This window comes from Aspergillus tanneri (assembly GCF_003426965.1).
Source record: "Aspergillus tanneri strain NIH1004 chromosome Unknown AapTan_1_pilon_pilon_pilon, whole genome shotgun sequence".
Taxonomy (NCBI): Eukaryota; Fungi; Ascomycota; class Eurotiomycetes; order Eurotiales; family Aspergillaceae; genus Aspergillus; species Aspergillus tanneri.
In genome coordinates, this window is record NW_022984628.1 from 2,926,830 (window position 1) to 2,945,831 (window position 19,002).

Consider the following 19,002-nt stretch of genomic DNA (forward strand, 5'->3'; position numbering starts at 1 on the left):
CCATTGTGGGTGCGTGGGAGATATCGATCTGTTGTCAATATTGTTATATTGTCATGGTGATTCTTTGTAAAGCTACCAGTAAGTACTAGTCGACTTCCATCCTGCTACTACTTAGAGCTGCATATAACCGGCCAACCTGGAATTGATCAAATGGCTTTACAATACAAATATTCTTTCTTATATCCTAGATAGAAAGCTCCCAAGAAATAATAGTTGTATCACAAAAATATTCCAATTAAATACAGGAGCGAAACACATGATGTTGATAGGTCGAAAATGCAGTCAATTGGAAATAGTGTCCTTACCGCCCCTCGGTGGTAAATGTATATTGGATAGGCGGTAGCCAATTCTGCCACCTAAACACCGCGCGATTCCGTATTGAGTTCCCGACTCCCTCTGCTTCCTTCAGCCATTTGCCAGACCACAACTTCAGGTCCTTTCTTTGGCTTGACGATAGCTGTTAACCCTTTATTGAAGATACAGGGCTATTTAAAATCCACTTACCATGGATAATTCCAGCTCCGCCGAGTCACAATGGTTAACTCAACTAGCAGCCATGCGCCAGGCCATTGCTGACTTGAAACTCCCGAAAGACACCACCCAAGTCCACCTTGGTTATGGCAGTGACTTGGAACTTGACCTGGACGAAGAGTATTCTTCTCCTGCGATGGTTGATGATATCTGGGATGTCATCAGCTCCGACGACGAATCTAGTGAAAACCTCGACGAGATCAACGGTTTACCCTCTTCGAAAACGCCCTACAATCAAACCTGGCTGGAGCAGAGATGCCAGAATACTGCGATTCAGAAACCTGGTATAGGTGCAATGGAATTGTCTCAGAAGATTACAGCAGCTCTAGCTACAGACAGTGGCGATGACGAGCTACAGATGTCACTTGCTGAAATCGTGGGATTCGACGACTTGGAATTCGTGATTGAGCTGATCGCGCACCGGGCAGATATTCTGTCGAGTATGAGGAACTCTGTAGAGGATCAAACAGATGGGCTTATGTCGGTAAGGTTGCAGACAAGGGCAGAGCGGGAACATGCTCTACGGCAGCAGGATTTTGAACATAAGCATGCCTCACTGTTACCGGCGCAAACAAAGAGTGAACCCCATTATCCTCATGTCTTTAAGTCCCATGATTCGAGAAATGTTCTTGCTCTGGGTGGGAAGAAATATGGCCTGCCATTTGGCAGTAAGCAAATCGAGGAGCAGCGGTACACTGAATGTGAGATTCCAGCATCAAAAGTAGGCTCACTGGCAGGTACCCAGAAGCTTGTAAAAATATCTTCTCTGGACGGACTCTGTCAGGGAACCTTCAAGGGCTACAAAACTTTGAATCGCATGCAGAGCTTACTGTATGAAGTGGCTTATAAGACTAATGAGAATATGTTGATCTGTGCTCCTACTGGTGCTGGTAAAACAGATGCTGCCATGTTGACAATCCTAAATGCCGTTGGAAAGAACACTATTCCAAACCCAATTGAGCAACCACAGGCGACCGAGTTTGCAGTGCAAGTGGAAAATTTCAAGATTGTTTATGTGGCACCCATGAAGGCCTTAGCTGCTGAAGTCACTGAGAAGCTGGGAAAACGCCTTGCATGGCTGGGAATCCAGGTTCGCGAATTGACTGGTGACATGCAACTGACAAAGCGGGAAATCGTCGAAACTCAGATTATTGTCACCACTCCTGAGAAATGGGATGTTGTGACCAGGAAAAGCACTGGAGATACCGAGCTCGTCCAAAAAGTGCGCCTGCTAATTATTGACGAGGTCCATATGCTCCATGATGAGCGTGGTGCGGTCATCGAATCTTTGGTGGCCCGAACCCAGCGTCAGGTCGAAAGCACACAGTCACTCATCCGTATAGTTGGTCTTTCTGCGACTTTGCCAAATTATACTGATGTCGCGGACTTCCTCAAGGTCAACAAGATGGCTGGGTTGTTTTATTTCGACAGCTCTTTCAGACCGGTTCCTCTCGAACAACATTTCGTCGGAGTCAAGGGGAAACCCGGTAGCAAGCAATCTCGCGAAAACCTTGATATTGTATCCTATGAGAAAGTACGTGATATGCTTGAACAAGGGCATCAAGTCATGGTATTTGTACACTCGCGGAAAGACACTGTCCTTACAGCCCGGATGCTCAAGCAGATGGCTGGTGAGGAGGGATGTGAGAACTTGTTCAGCTGCAGGACCATGAGAACTATTCGAACGCACTGAAGGACATGAAACATGCTCGTGCCCGCGAGTTAAGGGACTTATTTGCCAGCGGCTTTGGAACCCATCATGCTGGAATGAGTCGAAGCGACCGTAATCTAATGGAACGTATGTTTTCTGAAGGGCTAATAAAGGTGCTATGTTGCACAGCTACACTAGCTTGGGGAGTTAACCTTCCTGCTGCCGCTGTAGTCATCAAGGGCACCCAGCTTTATAATCCCCAGGAGGGTAAGTTTGTCGACCTCGGTATACTCGACGTACTGCAGATATTCGGTCGTGCTGGTCGCCCGCAATTCCAAGATACGGGTATCGGTTTTATATGCACCACGCACGATAAGTTTCACCACTACCTTTCTGCGGTGACGTCACAACAACCAATTGAATCTCGGTTTTCGAGCAGACTTGTGGACAATTTAAATGCGGAGATTTCTCTTGGTACTGTTACATCGGTGGCGGAAGCAGTGCAATGGCTAGGTTATTCGTATCTTTTTGTGCGCATGAAACGCGAACCACGAAATTATGGCATCGAGTATGCTGAGATACGTGATGACCCTATGCTGGTCCAACGACGCCGTCAGTTGATCATTCAAGCTGCCTTAGTTCTACAAAAGTGTCAGATGATCATATACAACGAAAGGACAGAGGAGCTTCGTGCAAAAGATGTTGGACGTATTGCGAGCCAGTACTATGTTTTGCAGACAAGTGTTGAGATTTTCAATGAGATGATGCGTCCGCGATCTGGAGACGCAGATGTACTCAAAATGATAAGCATGAGTGGCGAGTTTGATAATATCCAGTCACGAGACAGTGAGTCGAAGGAGCTGGACAGGCTACGTGAGGAAGCAGTACAGACAGAAGTAGAAGGGGGCAATGATTCTCCTCAAGCCAAAACCAATATTTTACTTCAGTCGTACATCTCGCGTGCTAAGATTGAGGATTTCGCACTGGTTTCCGATACAGGCTATGTGGCGCAGAACGCAGCTCGCATCTGTCGTGCTCTATTCATGATTGCCCTGAATCGTCGTTGGGGCTACCAGTGTGAGGTGCTCTTGTCACTTTGCAAGTCTATCGAAAAACAAATCTGGCCCTTCGACCACCCTTTTCACCAGTTCGATTTGCCTCAACCTATTCTTAAGAACCTGGATGAAAAATTGCCATCTTCATCTATTGAGTCTATGAGAGACATGGAAACTGCAGAGATTGGACAGCTGGTTCATAATAATCGGATGGGAAAGACGTTGGCAAAACTACTGGACAACTTCCCTACTCTCAGCGTGGAAGCAGAAATAGCACCACTGAACCGCGATGTCATGCGTATTCGCCTATGCATCTACCCTGAATTCACCTGGAACGACAGGCATCACGGGGCTTCGGAATCATACTGGATCTGGGTAGAAAATTCGGAAACTTCTGAAATCTATCACCATGAATATTTCATCCTCAGCCGGAAGAAGCTTCATGATGATCATGAGCTGACCTTTACCATCCCACTCTCAGATCCATTGCCGAGTCAGATCTATGTTCGTGCGATCTCTGACCGGTGGCTTGGTGCAGAGACTGTAACTCCGGTATCATTTCAGCATCTGATCCGCCCTGATACAGAAAGTACATACACAGACCTGCTTAATCTCCAACCTCTGCCTGTGTCTGCCCTCAACAATCCGATTCTTGAAGAGCTGTATACGCAACGCTTCCAGTTTTTTAATCCGATGCAAACCCAGATCTTCCACTTACTCTATCACACGCCAGCAAATATTTTGCTAGGGTCGCCAACAGGAAGTGGAAAGACAGTAGCTGCAGAATTAGCTATGTGGTGGGCTTTCAGAGAGAAACCTGGATCGAAAGTTGTCTATATCGCACCCATGAAAGCACTTGTTCGTGAACGGGTTCAGGACTGGAAGAAACGCCTTACTGGGCCAATGGGTCTTAGGTTGGTTGAGTTGACTGGTGATAACACTCCTGACACGAGGACAATCCGAGATGCTGATATTATCGTCACAACTCCTGAAAAATGGGATGGTATTTCCCGTAGCTGGCAGACCAGAGACTATGTGCGCAAAGTGAGCTTGGTCATCATTGACGAAATCCATTTGTTAGGCGGTGATCGAGGCCCCATTCTCGAAATAATTGTTTCCCGGATGAATTACATTGCCTCACAATCCAAGGGTGCTGTCCGGCTAATGGGCATGTCTACTGCTTGTGCAAATGCTTCTGATCTCGCCAATTGGCTGGGTGTTAAGGAGGGATTGTTCAACTTCCGACACTCAGTTCGCCCCGTGCCTCTTGAGATTTACATTGATGGTTTCCCTGAACAACGTGGATTTTGCCCTCTCATGCAATCGATGAACCGACCAACTTTCCTTGCGATCAAAAACCACTCCCCAGAGAAACCTGTGATTGTATTCGTCGCCTCTCGCAGGCAAACACGCTTAACTGCCAAAGATCTAATTAATTATTGCGGAATGGAAGACAACCCTCGTCGATTCGTTCGCATGTCTGAAGAAGACCTGCAGTTGAACCTCACACGAGTAAAGGACGAGGCTTTGAGAGAAGCACTTAGTTTCGGCATTGGCTTGCATCACGCCGGTTTGGTGGAGTCTGACCGACAGCTAGCTGAAGAACTGTTCGCAAACAACAAGATACAAATTCTTGTGGCGACAAGCACGCTCGCATGGGGTGTCAACCTTCCGGCACACCTTGTTGTGGTTAAAGGAACACAGTTTTTCGACGCTAAGATTGAAGGGTATCGAGATATGGATCTAACCGATGTCTTGCAGATGTTAGGTCGTGCAGGTCGTCCACAGTTCGACACCTCCGGTATAGCACGTATCTTTACCCAGGATTCAAAGAAAGCGTTTTACAAGCACTTCTTGCACACAGGATTTCCGGTGGAATCTACCCTACACAAGGTTCTCGATAACCACTTGGGTGCTGAGGTATCAGCGGGTACTATCACAGCAAAACAGGATGCTCTGGACTATTTGACATGGACATTTTTCTTTCGCCGACTGCATAAAAACCCTTCATACTATGGTCTAGAGATATCAGCAGAAGAGCACAACACTATTGCTGCTCAAACAATAGCCCAAGATTTTATGATCGAACTAGTGGACAAATCACTTGGTGAATTGGCGGAGTCATCCTGCATTTTATTTGATTCTGCAACGGGCGAAGTCGACCCAACTCCATTCGGCAAGATTATGAGTTACTACTACCTATCACACAAAACAATCCGATACCTGATGATAAATGCGAAGCCAAATCCGTCCTTCCAAGATACACTGAGCTGGATGTGTTCTGCTACTGAATTCGACGAGTTACCCGTTCGACACAACGAAGATCTCATCAATGGAGAACTGGCCCGCAACTTGCCATTATCGGTAGAATCAATGGGTAACCTTCCACTGTGGGATCCTCATGTAAAAGCCTTCCTCCTCCTTCAAGCTTACATGTCAAGAATCGATCTTCCGATATCCGATTATGTGGGTGATCAAACCTCTGTTTTGGACCAGGGTATCCGTATATTGCAAGCTTCTATCGATGTTATGGCCGAGATGGGATATCTCAACGCCTGCCAGACGCTCATGTCCCTTCTTCAATGCATCAAATCAGCCAGATGGCCTGATGATCTTCCTTTGTCGATTCTCCCCGGCGTCAGTCTCGAAGACAAGCCATCAGTGTTACCAGATTCGCTTGTCGACCTTTCATCCCAGTCCGCAGCATCTGTGTCGTCTCTCACCAGGAAATTACAACTTCCTTCGTCTGCGGCTGCTCAATTCACCAAAGCTACGTCTTATCTTCCACATCTCTCTGTGTCTATCTCCACTGTCTCCTCTACCGGTATTACTGTGTCTTTGACCCGGCGCAACGACCCAACAAACCCTGACTACAGAATCTATGCTCCTCGATTCCCCAAACCTCAGACGGAAGGCTTCTTCCTGATTGTCTGCACTGCTACCCCCGAAGGCAAAGATGGTGAACTACTTGCCCTGAAGCGTGTTTCATGGCCGTCGCCTTCTAGGCAAAACGGTTATAACCGCGCCATCGCCGGTTCAAGCAAACATCCTACCGACAAGAAGAATCAAGCACGTGGTCCTCTAACAGTTCGCTCATCGGTGAAGTTTCCGGACAGTTTGCTTGCGCAGTATGCTTCCGGAATGGGTGGAAAGGCAGTCAATATTAGGGTTATTAGTGATTCATATCCTGGGATGGAATGGGCTTTATCCAATGTGGATGTGGACTTGGGGCCTGAGAAGCAGACTGTGGTGGAGTCATCAAGTTTTCCTGCGAAGGATTGATTACGTTGTGCTTGATCTATCGCTTTCTTTCTGTAGTTATAAAGGTCTCTCTGCAATGCTTTGCATAGGGTGGAAAGAAGATGATGTAAATAAAGTTGGCTGTTTTATTGCATATACAAAAATTCAAATATATTGGAACCAGCCATTGAATAATATCTACACCTGCTTGTAATCGTTCACCGAACGAATCAAATGATAAGAAAAGCAAGCCACCGTCACATGGTCTCGCACCAGACACCACCAAGATGAATATGTGGAATCATGAAAGCGCGAAATAAATAAAATACGAGGAGTCAGGGTAGTCGTCAACGACAACTGAACAATACAGAATGAGAAAACTATGAGGCCGTTTCCTGTCCCTTTGGAATAATGTATACCGACATATGAAGAGGAAGAAAAGAATAAACAAAACTGTTCACGTAGCTCATACAGTCTCAATCTTCACATCGTGAGAGTTGCCAGGACGGTGACCGTAATGAGCATCCATGACCTGAGGGGTTTTGGCTTTCCTGCTCAAAGTTCGGTCATCAGGATTCAACCGATCCACTCGGGGCTTAATCGGCACGATGACCTGCTTTCTGCCTTTGGACGCAGAAACAGATCTCGCTATGGAAACTTCAACGGTCGGGATGGGGTCCACTGACTCTGCATCGATTGGTGGAATGGAATCAAGATTCTTGTGGTCGACACTGAAGGGCATTCGTGCGGAATCTGCTGGAGATATTGCTGACTTGTTTCCTGAAGGAGAGATAACTCGACAGCCCGGTTCACGTATAGTAGTAAGAGGTGTACGTATTGATGAAGATGATGCTGAGTCGTTGTCGACGGGTTCAGGAGGTAGCGCCTTTGTGTTAATAGTAAGAGCTTGGGCTAATTTCTGCTTAGTTTCACTTGCTGGAGATTTCTTGTTGATAATCTCCCATTCCGGTTCCCCTTTCGGATCGACATAGCTTCTGGCTGGTTTGACTCTTTGTAAAATGAATGTTTCGTCATCCGAGGCAAATGAAGAAGATGACATGAGCGATGACACTGAGTGCTGTGGACCATGTGAGGAGGGTGGCCTTATGGACGGACTATGCACCATGAGCAGGACATGGTCATGTTCATTCACCGAGCTTCCTCGACGCGATTCCGCCAAGGAGCTTTGACTCTTGTGTAAAGGGCTCGGCCTATGTGGAAGATTCTGAGACCCCAGAACTTTGGAAGCCTTAGTTATTGGAGTATCTGGGAACAAAGTGAAGCTAGGAGACTTAGAGCGTGTTGATGACAGGTCTCGTGGATTAGGTGGAGGAAGCTCCGATGTAGCAGTAATTTCCTAGTAGAAGACTTAGTGTCATAAGCATAGTTTAAAGCGGAAAAGAAGATATGGTACCTTGGACTTTGGTTCACCTACTCCGTCCATAGCTTTGCTCTGTCTTGTCGACGATGTAGGCTGAAGATGTTTACCTAGCAACCCTCCAAACATAACACTATATCTTTCTAGCTGGATATCAGGGATTTCAACTTGCAACAGGGGCATCGCATCAAACTTCTTTGAGTCAAAAACTCGACTACTGGTCTGAGAGTTCCCTTGAGGGTTATCACGGTCACTGTTCGTCTTAGCCATAGCCTCGGGCTCTACCAGGCATGGCCAGACCTCCGTACATGAAACAGGGCTAATCAGATGCTCTGGTTTTGATTGCGACTGGTAGTCAATCGAATGGGAAGAAGCTTGTGATGGCCATTCGCTGTCGGAGCGGACCTTATAGAATGGCTGATTTGTGCTATATTTCATAGTGCTTTTTGACCTGAACAAACCTCCAATCTTTTTCCACTTGCTTGGCTTCCGTTGAAGTTGCGGGAGCTTTGAAGTATCGGATATAGTGTCTAGTCCCTTCTCTTGCACCTGTGATATCGCATTCTGCGACCCCACCAACCTAGGGCTACCTAAAGCAATGCCAATCATGTTGTCACCCAATCCATTTTCAGGCTCTACCGGAGATGGCACGGCCTCGGCAGGAGGCACAGTTATGCGAAAATCGAAACCAGTATCCAAAGGTAGTTCTTCTCTTGCTCGCTGACGTCCTTCAGTAGTTCTAGGACGCTGAAAGTCCCTGTGCGTCTGGTGTATCGAATATCCTTTAATTGCGCCATTGGAGAGATCTCGGAGATCAGACTGTGATTTCGTATCTGAACGTTTCAAAATGGGGGCCGGCTCAGTCTCTGAGTGTTGTGGTGTGCGTGATTTGGCCGACAAGATTCTTCTAGCCATAGTTCAAGAATTTTGTATCAGTCGGTCTGAATGCCACGACCGCCTGTACCAAAAAAGGGGAAAAAAAAAAAAAAAAAAAAGATAGAGAGAGAGAGCCAAGGAATGTAAAATTAAAGGGAGCACAGATGAGAGTCTATCTCATGAAACGAGTGGACAGCCTTCCAGAAGGCCAGGTGGTAGAGAATCAGGAAAGAAAAGAATCAACCATGTAATGAAGGAAAAGGAGATAATCACAACAAAAGAAGATCGGGAATACGACAGATATTGTGGAGCATCAGACACAGAGAGCAGACGCCCTATCTAGTACTTAAGACGGATACTACGTAGTAGGGAGGGGTTAGTGTTGAAATTTAGATTAATGAAGATTAGGTGAAGTGTCAACGGCAGAACAGCCAACAATATCCTCCGACATAAATTATCAGCATGTTCCGAGGAGTCTTGCACGAATCCTTTACGACACTAAGCGTGGGAGCAATGCTATCCAGTCAGTAGTTGCAGGGGGGGCTGTTAGACATGACAATAATCAGCGCTATTAGGAATCGCGCAAGATGCTTATTTTGGTGGCTGCAAATGAGCATCAATGGTGGGAAATAATTAATTTGCGGCGTGGGCAAGGAGCACATCTTTGTTTTCGTTTCATCCGGGCCCAGTTGACCAATAAACCCGTGCATTTCGAGTTGCCTTTGGATCGTCAAGAACCTGATACTATCACCACCGCATATTTTGTAACAGATTTTCCGCCCTGGCGTTAGCGATACATGGATTGCATTCGACCCTGTGCCCGTCTAGCAATATGGAGATATATATGGTGAACGACAAGACTCTTGTTAGCTTCCACTTCAGTCGAATCCCCTAGTATCATTTTCATTAGTACCCTAATTTTTTTTTTTTTTTTAACTAGCCCAAACCAGCGGGTGCCTCGCCCGAACCGATGTGACGTACAAACGAGATCAAGAGGTATTGGCACATGAGGATGGACTGGAAATCTTAGTAGAGGCCCACCACACAGTCGAACCGGAATCTGTCGTTTCAACCGGTGGGTTTCTTATGAATCTAGGAGGGATGAGAATAGTAGACATATTGAATAGTTTTAACATATTTTCAGACGTGGTATTTCTAGCCATAACTAATCCATATAGACAAGGGAGATGATGCAGATAATAAGGAGATTCTTAAGCGTAATTATATATTATCCAGTGAGGCAGATGATGGGGCGGTTTCCCGAAGGGGACAGGCGCAGCCCATGATAACACATGACCAGCCATCATGACAGGAGAACAGCCAAAGATGGAGACAGCGAAAAAAAAAAAGAAGCGGTAAGAGATCACCAATGGTCGAATGTCTACTTAGTCTATTTTGTAGGAGTGTCTAGCTTTCTGCCTATATGGACTTATCCTATTTGAGTCTGTGTCTATTCAAGTTACTAAAGGGCTAAATTGTACTTGCCCATATTCCATTTATTGTAGTAAGACTCCAAATGGTTAAAAAAAATCCAGCGCCACCTGCTGCAGAGTGATGATATATTAATGGTAGCCTTATAGGGAGTAGGCCAGTCAATAGTAGGTATTATTCAATGACATTCCGTGTTCAGGAGTTGTCTATATTTTTGGTACCTAACCCAACCTACTAACTAATAACTAGTTAGCTATCTGGACCTTACATAATCCGTGGCGGGGCAAGCAACTCACCTTTCTTTCCAGTGCCAGCACAGCCCACCCCACTTTCCTCTGCGCGCCCACCACTGAATGACTCTAAATCATAATAATAATTAATATTGCTCCAGTGCTTACTGCTATATTTCTCTAACCTCTTCTCAACTCACAGCCTTGAATCTGCAGCCTTGAACACCCTTTCTTTCTTGTAAGTCCCTGCCACATTCCTGCCACTATTCGCCAAAATTAACCCGTCTTTACCATCCCGGGAATAGAGCTTCTACCGTTGTTTCCTTCCTTTTCCGACCTTTCCCGTTCGATTGTTTATACAACCACCACCATGGGTGCTCATTCAGCTATATGGCAAGGTACGTCTATAATTTGACATATCTCGTGGTATAATATATCTGTTCATGCTAGGGCATCGTTACTCACACCTGTCTTCTAGGATATGTCGACTCCAGGTACCGTACATCCCCTATCGAGAACCTGCCCCGCACTGTACCTTTTCTTGCCTTCCACTCCAGGATCCGCATCATTATCCTGACAGAAACAATCATGCAGCTTGATGGGATCTGGTCAATTTGATAAGGCCGCAATTTTGAGCCACGATCTTTCTGGTGTCGAGGCCCAGTCTTCTGGCTTCACAGTATGAGGAACTCGGATCCGGTACCCGATTAGGTGCAAGTTGCATTAATACCCGTAATAGATCTCGCCAGAAGAGCTCAGTGGCCTCATTTCTGCCTACAGCAGCTCCGACACCGCAAGAGCTAACGGTATTGTCGTCGGAGGAGAGAAGTTTGTCGTTATCCGCGCAGACGATCGCAGTCTATATGGCAAGAAGGTATTGACCTATACTCCGCTTGTTGCAAATAGCGTAAATATGGGGACTCTCCGCGTATACTAATGAGGCGTCGGGCTTATAGGGCAAGGAGGGTATTGTTATCGTTAGAGCCAAATCCTGTGTCATGGTCACCCATCACCCTGACAACGTGCAAACGACCAATGCCGCGACAATCGTCGAGAAACTTGTCGACTACATTAATGCCAGCTAGGCGAAACTCGAAGGGAAATGAATGTGTTTTATAGTCGACTTTACCGAAAGTGTGGCAAATTCGAATGTGTATCACGATAATCTTTGTTCTGTTCATTTGCTCGCCTGCTTCATTTTCACATTTAAGCCCTAACACGTAGACATGTGCAATAAGTACTTATTTAGTACTCACCAAAATTTCTTTTCAGAGTGGCAATGCCCCGGGATTGTGACGCAGTGAAGCAGAACCATTTGATAGCGATTGCATAATAACCATTTCAAACTCTGTACCTGCTCGGTATTGGCAACTCGATAGTGAGATTGTATTTATTTGTTCCCTACCTGATAACTGTTAATATTCTTTGTGACTGAGCTGGCTATCTATATATATCCGGTCTATATATTACAGGCCCTATTCCTGGAATATAGCCACAAGTAACAAGAAAGCCAGGAACTGGCACTGGCAGTGTATATTTATTAGTAATTACATGTTCTCAAAGATTATATCACATCCTCCCATGTTATGGTTGTCCCGCCGAACTCAATGATAGAAATAAATGGGAAGAGACATATCCCCATGCCATGGCGTGCAATTAGTAGCCGTCAAATCATGCATGATATTTTCTAAAGTTGTCGCGTGATCATACTCATTATTCATTTGTCGAGGGTTTCTTCCCCTGTACAGCAGAGAATACCCTATACAGAGCGCAGATTTCATCTCGCTGAACAAAGCAAGACTAGTTATACCGGCAACTCAGCGTTGCTGCGACCACCAGCCAATATCTCGAGAGCTCGCTTGATATACGGGCCGACAATAGGGACATTGCCGACGAATTGTCCGATCGTGATAAGGAAGTCGCCGAAGAGAATAAATAGACCATACAACTCAATCAAAAATCCAGTAAGGGGCCATCGTATAAGGATAAGGAGGATGCCCGAGGCGAAAGCAGCAGTGCCTTTGAGCTTTTGACGTCGAGAGAAGAATGCGAATGTTTTTCGGAGACCAATGATCAGCGTCAACCCAATCAGGAACAGAATCTACTTCGGCATTAGCAATTGAGGTTGGGATGAGATTGCGATTCAAAGGGGATGCGAACGTTTCCCATAGCAAGTCTATTGGAAATTGAATATGTCAGCAATAATCCAAGTCTCCTAAAGGCGAATGAAAGGCGCATTACAGTGAACGATCAAAGAACATCAACACCCCTCCGAATAAAAACAATCCTCCTGCATGGCCATAGTCGTCAGTGACTTATCCGGAGGTATTCTCGAATGCGTAAAGAACTAGAAACGCTTCTAGTACAAGTGTGAATATTTGCGTCACTTACCACCAGAGCAAAAAATAACACCGATCTCTGAAACAAGGGTTCTTATTAGTCAATAGCCCTTTTCATGTATAGTATTGAGAATCTTGGTCCTTACTTTGATTATCGGAGAGCCACATGCTAGGCATATTCAACAATTTTCTTGTCCAAAACCAATAAAGGGACCTGAAGATAGGACAGAAAAGAGGTAAATTTCCTTGAAATATCTCCGAATTCTTTGGCGGAAACCGAAGTCGGAAACGAACGTGCAGTGTGTTTGTATAGTGGTTTTGGGAAACCTTCCTAGTGCTGGCCAATATGCTAACGACAATGTTAGGTATAAAAAGTAACTGAAATTAACACTAGCGCTCTGAACTCAAAGGGAAAAGCCTATGATAATATTTAATACCAGATCTTAGAAACCTCAACCAATTCTGAATTGTTTCTGCCACGTTCGTTATTTGTACTGTGATGGCCCGATTCCACTTGGGGAAGGCGGTCGTCAGACAGAGAGAAAATGGAAATTCACTAAAATATCGACATTTTCCTTTTCAAAACAGCACTTAACCAGAACCTTTCGTGATTTCGGAAGAACACACGAACTGCCACAGTACAATTTCTCTGTCTAATTACAGGCGTGTTTAAAGGATTCCTCCCCCCCCCTTTTTTTTTAATTTCAATTTCATTTTTTTTTTTTTTTTTTGGGTAATGTGCAATGGGGAGGCTAAGCATTCTAGATGTCGAATACGCTCAGGATACATGAATTATGGCAACATACAACCTGCAACGAGCACTAAGGAGAGCCAGATGATTGAGAGATTGCATATAGACCTGTTGAACTGATCATCTCAATATGTACCACTTTTATTTATACCGCCAGCTTTCTTATAGCTGTCTTCAATTTTACGCCGCGGCGACAGCATCCCCGGATGCTGTAACTGACGTTCCCGTTGGTGGAGCGTCGGTATTAGTCGAGTGCAGTGCAACTAGCACGAGGCGAAGATAGACTCTTATATGGTCACAATTAAGCCGGAGCGTTTTCTTGAACCTGTCTCGAGAGGGGCATGGTGGGTGGAAAGGGCTTGACTTGGCTGGCCGTACATTTATATCGCGTATCAGACAGATAGTAATACCTATAATCAATACAAATGAGCATCCTGAATATTATTCACCCAGGAGGTCGTAACCAACCTTTCTCTTTAAACACAATCGCGTAGGATAAGATTGGATGATCGAACTCATTTCATTATTTGAGCACAACATGGGCAGCCCTGAGTTCAAGATAGCTCTCTGGCACACCTTGTACCAATGTCCTAACAACCCCAAAGACCTCCTTATCGTGGTATCTAAGTCTTGTCTTTGGGTCCGTGTACGAGGCTGGCAACCCTGTAATATCGCAATAGCGAGTTTGCTGCGACGGGTGTAGCGAAGGTGCTGACTCAATGTTGGTGTATGTTACAGTAGGTCCAGTTGGAAACATAGCTCGTGCGTTCTTCTCTAACACAAGGGAGGAGAGATTTTGCGCAGCTTGGGCAATGTTGGAGGTGCGTGGGGTGCCTTCCGCAGGGGTCTGGGTTCCATCGGTGCCGACGGACGAGACAACTGGAAGAGGGGTTGTTGCACCAGAGTTTGCCTGAGTTGCCATCTGCGATGCTTCCTTTCGCGAGCTTTCCGACAGAAGTTGCTTGACGTTCTTGTTGCGGCGCTGCGAAGGCTTCCAATGTGGATTGCGGAAGGGGCGCGGAACATGCGCAATGTCCAGACTGTCGAGAAGTCGCTGGTGAGACTCGTTATCGGCCGGAGTCTGGGGAGGCATGGTGATATAATTGAGACTCTGAGCACGTAGGGAGAGAGGTGGATGAGTCTTGTGTATCTGAATGGTTCGTGTGGCGGAAATGAAATGAAGGGTCTGGAAGTGCCGGGCTGCCGGTTGCTGCTGGGTATGAAATTGAATTGAGTGTAAAAGTATCAAGGAGAAGAGTAAGGTACACTGTCAACAATACTATCAGAAGGGTTTGTTAATTATATAAGAACAATTTTCTTTTAGTTAAGTTCTTGTTTTACATTCGTTTGCTAGTACCTATCTTGGCAGCCAGACCAATCCCGCCACGTGATTTACTCTATCGGGTAGCCTCCAACAGACAGAAATACACAAACATCGGCCTTGAAATCGACAACTCCTTAGTAGTCATTACAGAAAACAATGGTAAGTTTATATTGATCCAATTACTATAAGTATATATGCAAGACTTACAGGATATGTATAGGAAAGCCCGCACGAACACCAGCAGGCTTTGCTCCTTTCACGTATCATTGGCAATATTGTATGTTATCAAATGCGGACATTCCTGAATGTTGATATGGCTGACAAATTTCTAGGAGAAACTCAATGAGTCGGTAATGTTAATGAATAAGAACCTTCAAGTATGGATCCTTTGCAGAGATAGGCTTTCTTCATACGGCAGATACTTATACATGCCTTAGGAGGTCAATATACAGAACATGAATGTCGAGCTTGTGGCGCAGATGTTCAAGAACTACCAGTCGAACGTGCTATTCCATCTGGAGGGTATAATACAACCATACATTGCATTTGACCTGAGGCTAATGAATATCTAGCTACGGAGAACTTCAAGGAGCCGTCCTAGGCGACTGCTCTGGGCTATATGAGACTGGGTTTTCAAATATGACGACATGAGATAGTCACGAGTAAATTATTCTTATGAGAACTTTGGCATTTAAGTCTATAATTATATTCCCATGCTCCCTTTATTATATCAGTAATTGTGATGAATTTAACTGTTGTACTATCCTATACTATAATGATAAATACCAGTGACTCCCCCTAAATGGGTATCGGTGGATGACGGTCTTGGCAGCCTACAAACGCTGGCGGTGACCGGAATCTCATTCTATAGCACCGAACAAAGCTGGGGTTGAAGCTTAATCTTCTTCCGTTCCAGTGTTACTGAAAATCTCTGCTTTCAGTCCTTAGCACTCTAGCTTAAGTCTACCATCAATTCTTGAATTTCTTTGATTTGCCAACACAGCTTACGCCCGACTGCAATGCGGTGAACCACTGTCGCGCCCGAAAGCTCCTGAATTGATCGCAACGTCTTCGTGTCGCCATGACGATTACATCGGTGGAAGCCCTTCTGCCCGGTCGCTTTTCGATTAACTCTTCGACAAAGAGTGCTGCGAAGGCCCCGCCAACGCCCTACAATGTCCAAGAACCCCCTTTCAAAGGTTATCATCCGCCACAGCCTGAGGGGTATGAGAAGAGCAGAGCCAAAGCAGATACGAGCGCTATAGTGATTGACAATGGTAGGAATAGCCAGTGTTTTTATAAACCATTTACTAATAAATCGTGTTTTTTCTAATAGGTTCTAGTTTGGTCAAAGCTGGATGGTCGTTTGACAAAAACCCACGATTTATTATCCCCCCTGTGATGAGTCGGTATCGGGACCGAAAACTCAACAAAGCTTGCCAGTTTATTGGTTATGATGCATATGTGGATGCTACAACTCGAGGCCAACTGCGCTATGCTTTTGACCCTGGTACTAGTGTGGTCGGCAATTGGGATGCTATGGAGGGAGTACTAGACTACTTGTTTATAAAATTGGGGGTGGATGGAGCCAACGGTGGCGTCGACAGACCCATCGTAATGACGGAGCCTATTGCGAATCTCAACTACCCCAGGCGTAGTAAGTAGTAGTGCCATGCATTGGTATGATTCCCTTTTGACTGACTTCGCTGCAGTGATGAATGAGATATTGTTCGAGTGCTACTCCGCCCCGTCTGTGGCTTACGGCATTGACTCCCTCTTCTCATACCGATATAACCGTGGGACCGATGGCTTGATTGTTTCTTCATCTCATACATCAACTCACGTTATCCCCGTTTTGAATTCCAAAGCGTTGCTCTCGAACTGCTCACGCATAAACTGGGGTGGAATGCATGCTTCAGAATACCTACTCAAGCTCATGAAGTTGAAGTATCCAACATTTCCTGCTAGGATGACTGAGAGCCAAATGGAGGATCTGGTTCACAAGCATTGCTATGTTTCTAAGGACTATGACCGCGAGCTTGGAGGTTATTTGGACTGGACGGGCCTTGAAGACAGAGATCACGTTGTGCAGTATCCGTTCACAGAGCATGTTATACCGGAGAAATCCGAGGAAGAATTGGCGCGGATTGCAGAGAGAAAAAAAGAGAGTGGACGCAGGTTGCAAGAACAGGCAGCTAAAATGCGCCTGGAGAAGTTGATGAAGAAAGAGCAGGAGTTAGAGTATTACAAGGATCTACAACGAGGTCTTGCATCGGAAACTAAGAAGGAAGTAAGGCGTATCCTCGAAGCGGAAGACATGAAAGACGAAGCACATCTAGAGAGAGTGATTCGAGATCTCGAACGGTCTATCAAGCGATCTAGGAACCGCGATCTTGGGGTTGAAGAGAATGAGGAAGCTAGCGAGGAAGTGTCTTTTCCTTTGCTGGACGTCCCAGATGAGGAGCTAGATGAGGCGGGTTTAAAAGAAAAACGCCACCAGCGGCTTATGAAATCTAACATCGAAGCTCGGCAGCGGGCAAAGGCAGAAAAGGAACGGGAGAAAGCTCGTCAGGAGGAGGAGGAGCGACTTGACCGGGAGAAGCGAGAAAACGATTTCGAGAATTGGCTGGCCGAAAGAAGAGCCGCTCGTCAGGTGTGTTTACCCGGTTTCTCACATTCTCCTAAGAAAGCGAGCTTGCTAACAGCATAATAGAATGTCCTGCAAAAAATCAAGGAACGTGATAGGCTGAAGGCAGATCTCGGCAATCGCAAGTCGCTTGCCAGCCAAATGCGTATGAAGACTCTCGCGAATCTCGCCGCGGACGGTCCCAAAAAGAGAAGAAGAGGTGGTGATGATGACAACTTTGGAGCCAACGATGAAGACTGGGGTGTCTACCGCACTGTGGCTACTGGGGAGCAGAGCGACGAAGAGGAAGAAGAGGACTTTGGAGGGATGCTCGAGACAGTCGAGAAGGAACTCCTCCAATACGACCCGGAATTCACCGAGAACCATACGCTTGCAGCGCAGTCCGACTGGACAAAGAGTTTAGTGCACATGTTCTTACGCGGGCCCTGGCCGTTTGATCCTGAAAGCCAGCGTGAGGCTCATCAGCTGCATTTGAATGTCGAGCGCATCCGAGTCCCCGAAGTTGTCTTCAAGCCGTCCATCGCTGGAATTGACCAGGCGGGTCTGATTGAGGTGGCAGCGGATGTAGTGAACCAACGGTTCTCTAACCCCGAGGAGCAGGACAAATTGTTGCGTGACGTATTCTTCACTGGAGGCAATACCCTATTCCAAAACTTTGATGAGAGATTCCGCAACGATTTCAGGGCCTTCCTGCCCGTAGATGCGGAGCTCAATGTGCGTCGTGCATCTGACCCCGTGCTTGATGCCTGGAAAGGGGCTGCGCAGTGGGCATCAGGGGGCGAACTGGGCAAGTCATCGATTACCCGACAAGAGTATCTAGAGAAGGGCAGCGAGTATCTCAAGGTATGTCATGTGAATCTTCTGAAGGTGGCTACAAGCGCGTTGGCTAACAGACAGCAGGAACATGATCTGGGGAACATTACCATGTGGTAGACGCGTGATGAACTAAGTCATCCCAGTTTTAGTTTTCTATACTTATCTATGTATAACATGACTGGACTATATTAACGGATGACCGGGTGTTCAGAATCATGTATGGAGACGAGTCCGCAGTCCTATCGTGATCACCATCCTTCAAGCGCGCTACACTCATGGAGGATATCTGCGCCTAGACACGCGATCTTATGGACAGGCCGAGATACGAAGATGGTGCTCAGGGAGTTTGGCGTATGGAAACTAGGATCGATAACAATGTACGAGGCACGATGGATGGTAGTAGGTTGCATTGCGGAGTTGCATATTCTGTTATGATTCTAGATTGGACTGCTGCAAGGGCTGTACAATAATCTTGTCTATAGCTAGCAAGATAAGAGCCATTCAATTACTATATTTCACTTTGCGTATCCCGGTCCAGATTTGGGGTAATTACATCTCGTAGGACCTCAACAGCAGTCAATGAATGCCAAGGGCGAAATATCTTTGCTACTGTTTGATTAGCATGTCATATCCGAAGGACAGGATCAAGCATTTATTCTACTGTCGGAATGAACCTCATAAAAAATAAGCAATCGCCTAGTTCACCTCTAATCATACCACCAATCATCCTTAC

General features: G+C 45.9%; 7 protein-coding genes across 7 annotated transcripts; 4 read left to right on the top strand and 3 right to left on the bottom strand.

The window, feature by feature from the left end:
- Window positions 1-505: 505 nt before the first annotated feature.
- Window positions 506-6,519, top strand: ATNIH1004_002951 (RNA helicase SLH1; the record flags this gene model as incomplete). The annotated part of the gene is made up of 3 exons (XM_033567635.1): window positions 506-2,065; window positions 2,197-2,329; window positions 2,372-6,519. 3 exons carry the CDS (start codon window positions 506-508, stop codon window positions 6,517-6,519), a joined length of 5,841 nt encoding a protein of 1,946 aa, XP_033429630.1.
- Window positions 6,520-6,943: 424 nt separating this feature from the next.
- Window positions 6,944-8,770, bottom strand: ATNIH1004_002952 (uncharacterized protein; the record flags this gene model as incomplete). Its single annotated transcript, XM_033567636.1, has 2 exons — window positions 6,944-7,834; window positions 7,892-8,770. The coding sequence occupies 2 exons, from the start codon at window positions 8,768-8,770 to the stop codon at window positions 6,944-6,946; spliced, it is 1,770 nt and encodes a 589-aa protein (XP_033429631.1).
- A 1,992-nt stretch (window positions 8,771-10,762) lies between these two features.
- On the top strand, window positions 10,763-11,477 carry pfy1 (profilin; the record flags this gene model as incomplete). Its single annotated transcript, XM_033567637.1, has 5 exons — window positions 10,763-10,790; window positions 10,871-10,886; window positions 10,987-11,071; window positions 11,132-11,266; window positions 11,349-11,477. 5 exons carry the CDS (start codon window positions 10,763-10,765, stop codon window positions 11,475-11,477), a joined length of 393 nt encoding a protein of 130 aa, XP_033429632.1.
- A 719-nt stretch (window positions 11,478-12,196) lies between these two features.
- Window positions 12,197-12,561, bottom strand: GOT1 (Got1 family protein; the record flags this gene model as incomplete). Its single annotated transcript, XM_033567638.1, has 2 exons — window positions 12,197-12,493; window positions 12,553-12,561. The coding sequence occupies 2 exons, from the start codon at window positions 12,559-12,561 to the stop codon at window positions 12,197-12,199; spliced, it is 306 nt and encodes a 101-aa protein (XP_033429633.1).
- Window positions 12,562-14,005: 1,444 nt separating this feature from the next.
- IES6 (uncharacterized protein) lies at window positions 14,006-14,575 on the bottom strand (the record flags this gene model as incomplete). The annotated part of the gene is made up of 1 exon (XM_033567639.1): window positions 14,006-14,575. One exon carries the CDS (start codon window positions 14,573-14,575, stop codon window positions 14,006-14,008), a length of 570 nt encoding a protein of 189 aa, XP_033429634.1.
- Window positions 14,576-14,962: 387 nt separating this feature from the next.
- DAD4 (DASH complex subunit DAD4) lies at window positions 14,963-15,407 on the top strand (the record flags this gene model as incomplete). Its single annotated transcript, XM_033567640.1, has 5 exons — window positions 14,963-14,965; window positions 15,027-15,083; window positions 15,139-15,183; window positions 15,244-15,328; window positions 15,379-15,407. 5 exons carry the CDS (start codon window positions 14,963-14,965, stop codon window positions 15,405-15,407), a joined length of 219 nt encoding a protein of 72 aa, XP_033429635.1.
- A 480-nt stretch (window positions 15,408-15,887) lies between these two features.
- On the top strand, window positions 15,888-18,386 carry ARP5 (actin-related protein ARP5; the record flags this gene model as incomplete). The annotated part of the gene is made up of 5 exons (XM_033567641.1): window positions 15,888-16,083; window positions 16,143-16,463; window positions 16,519-17,459; window positions 17,520-18,296; window positions 18,354-18,386. 5 exons carry the CDS (start codon window positions 15,888-15,890, stop codon window positions 18,384-18,386), a joined length of 2,268 nt encoding a protein of 755 aa, XP_033429636.1.
- Window positions 18,387-19,002: the final 616 nt, after the last annotated feature.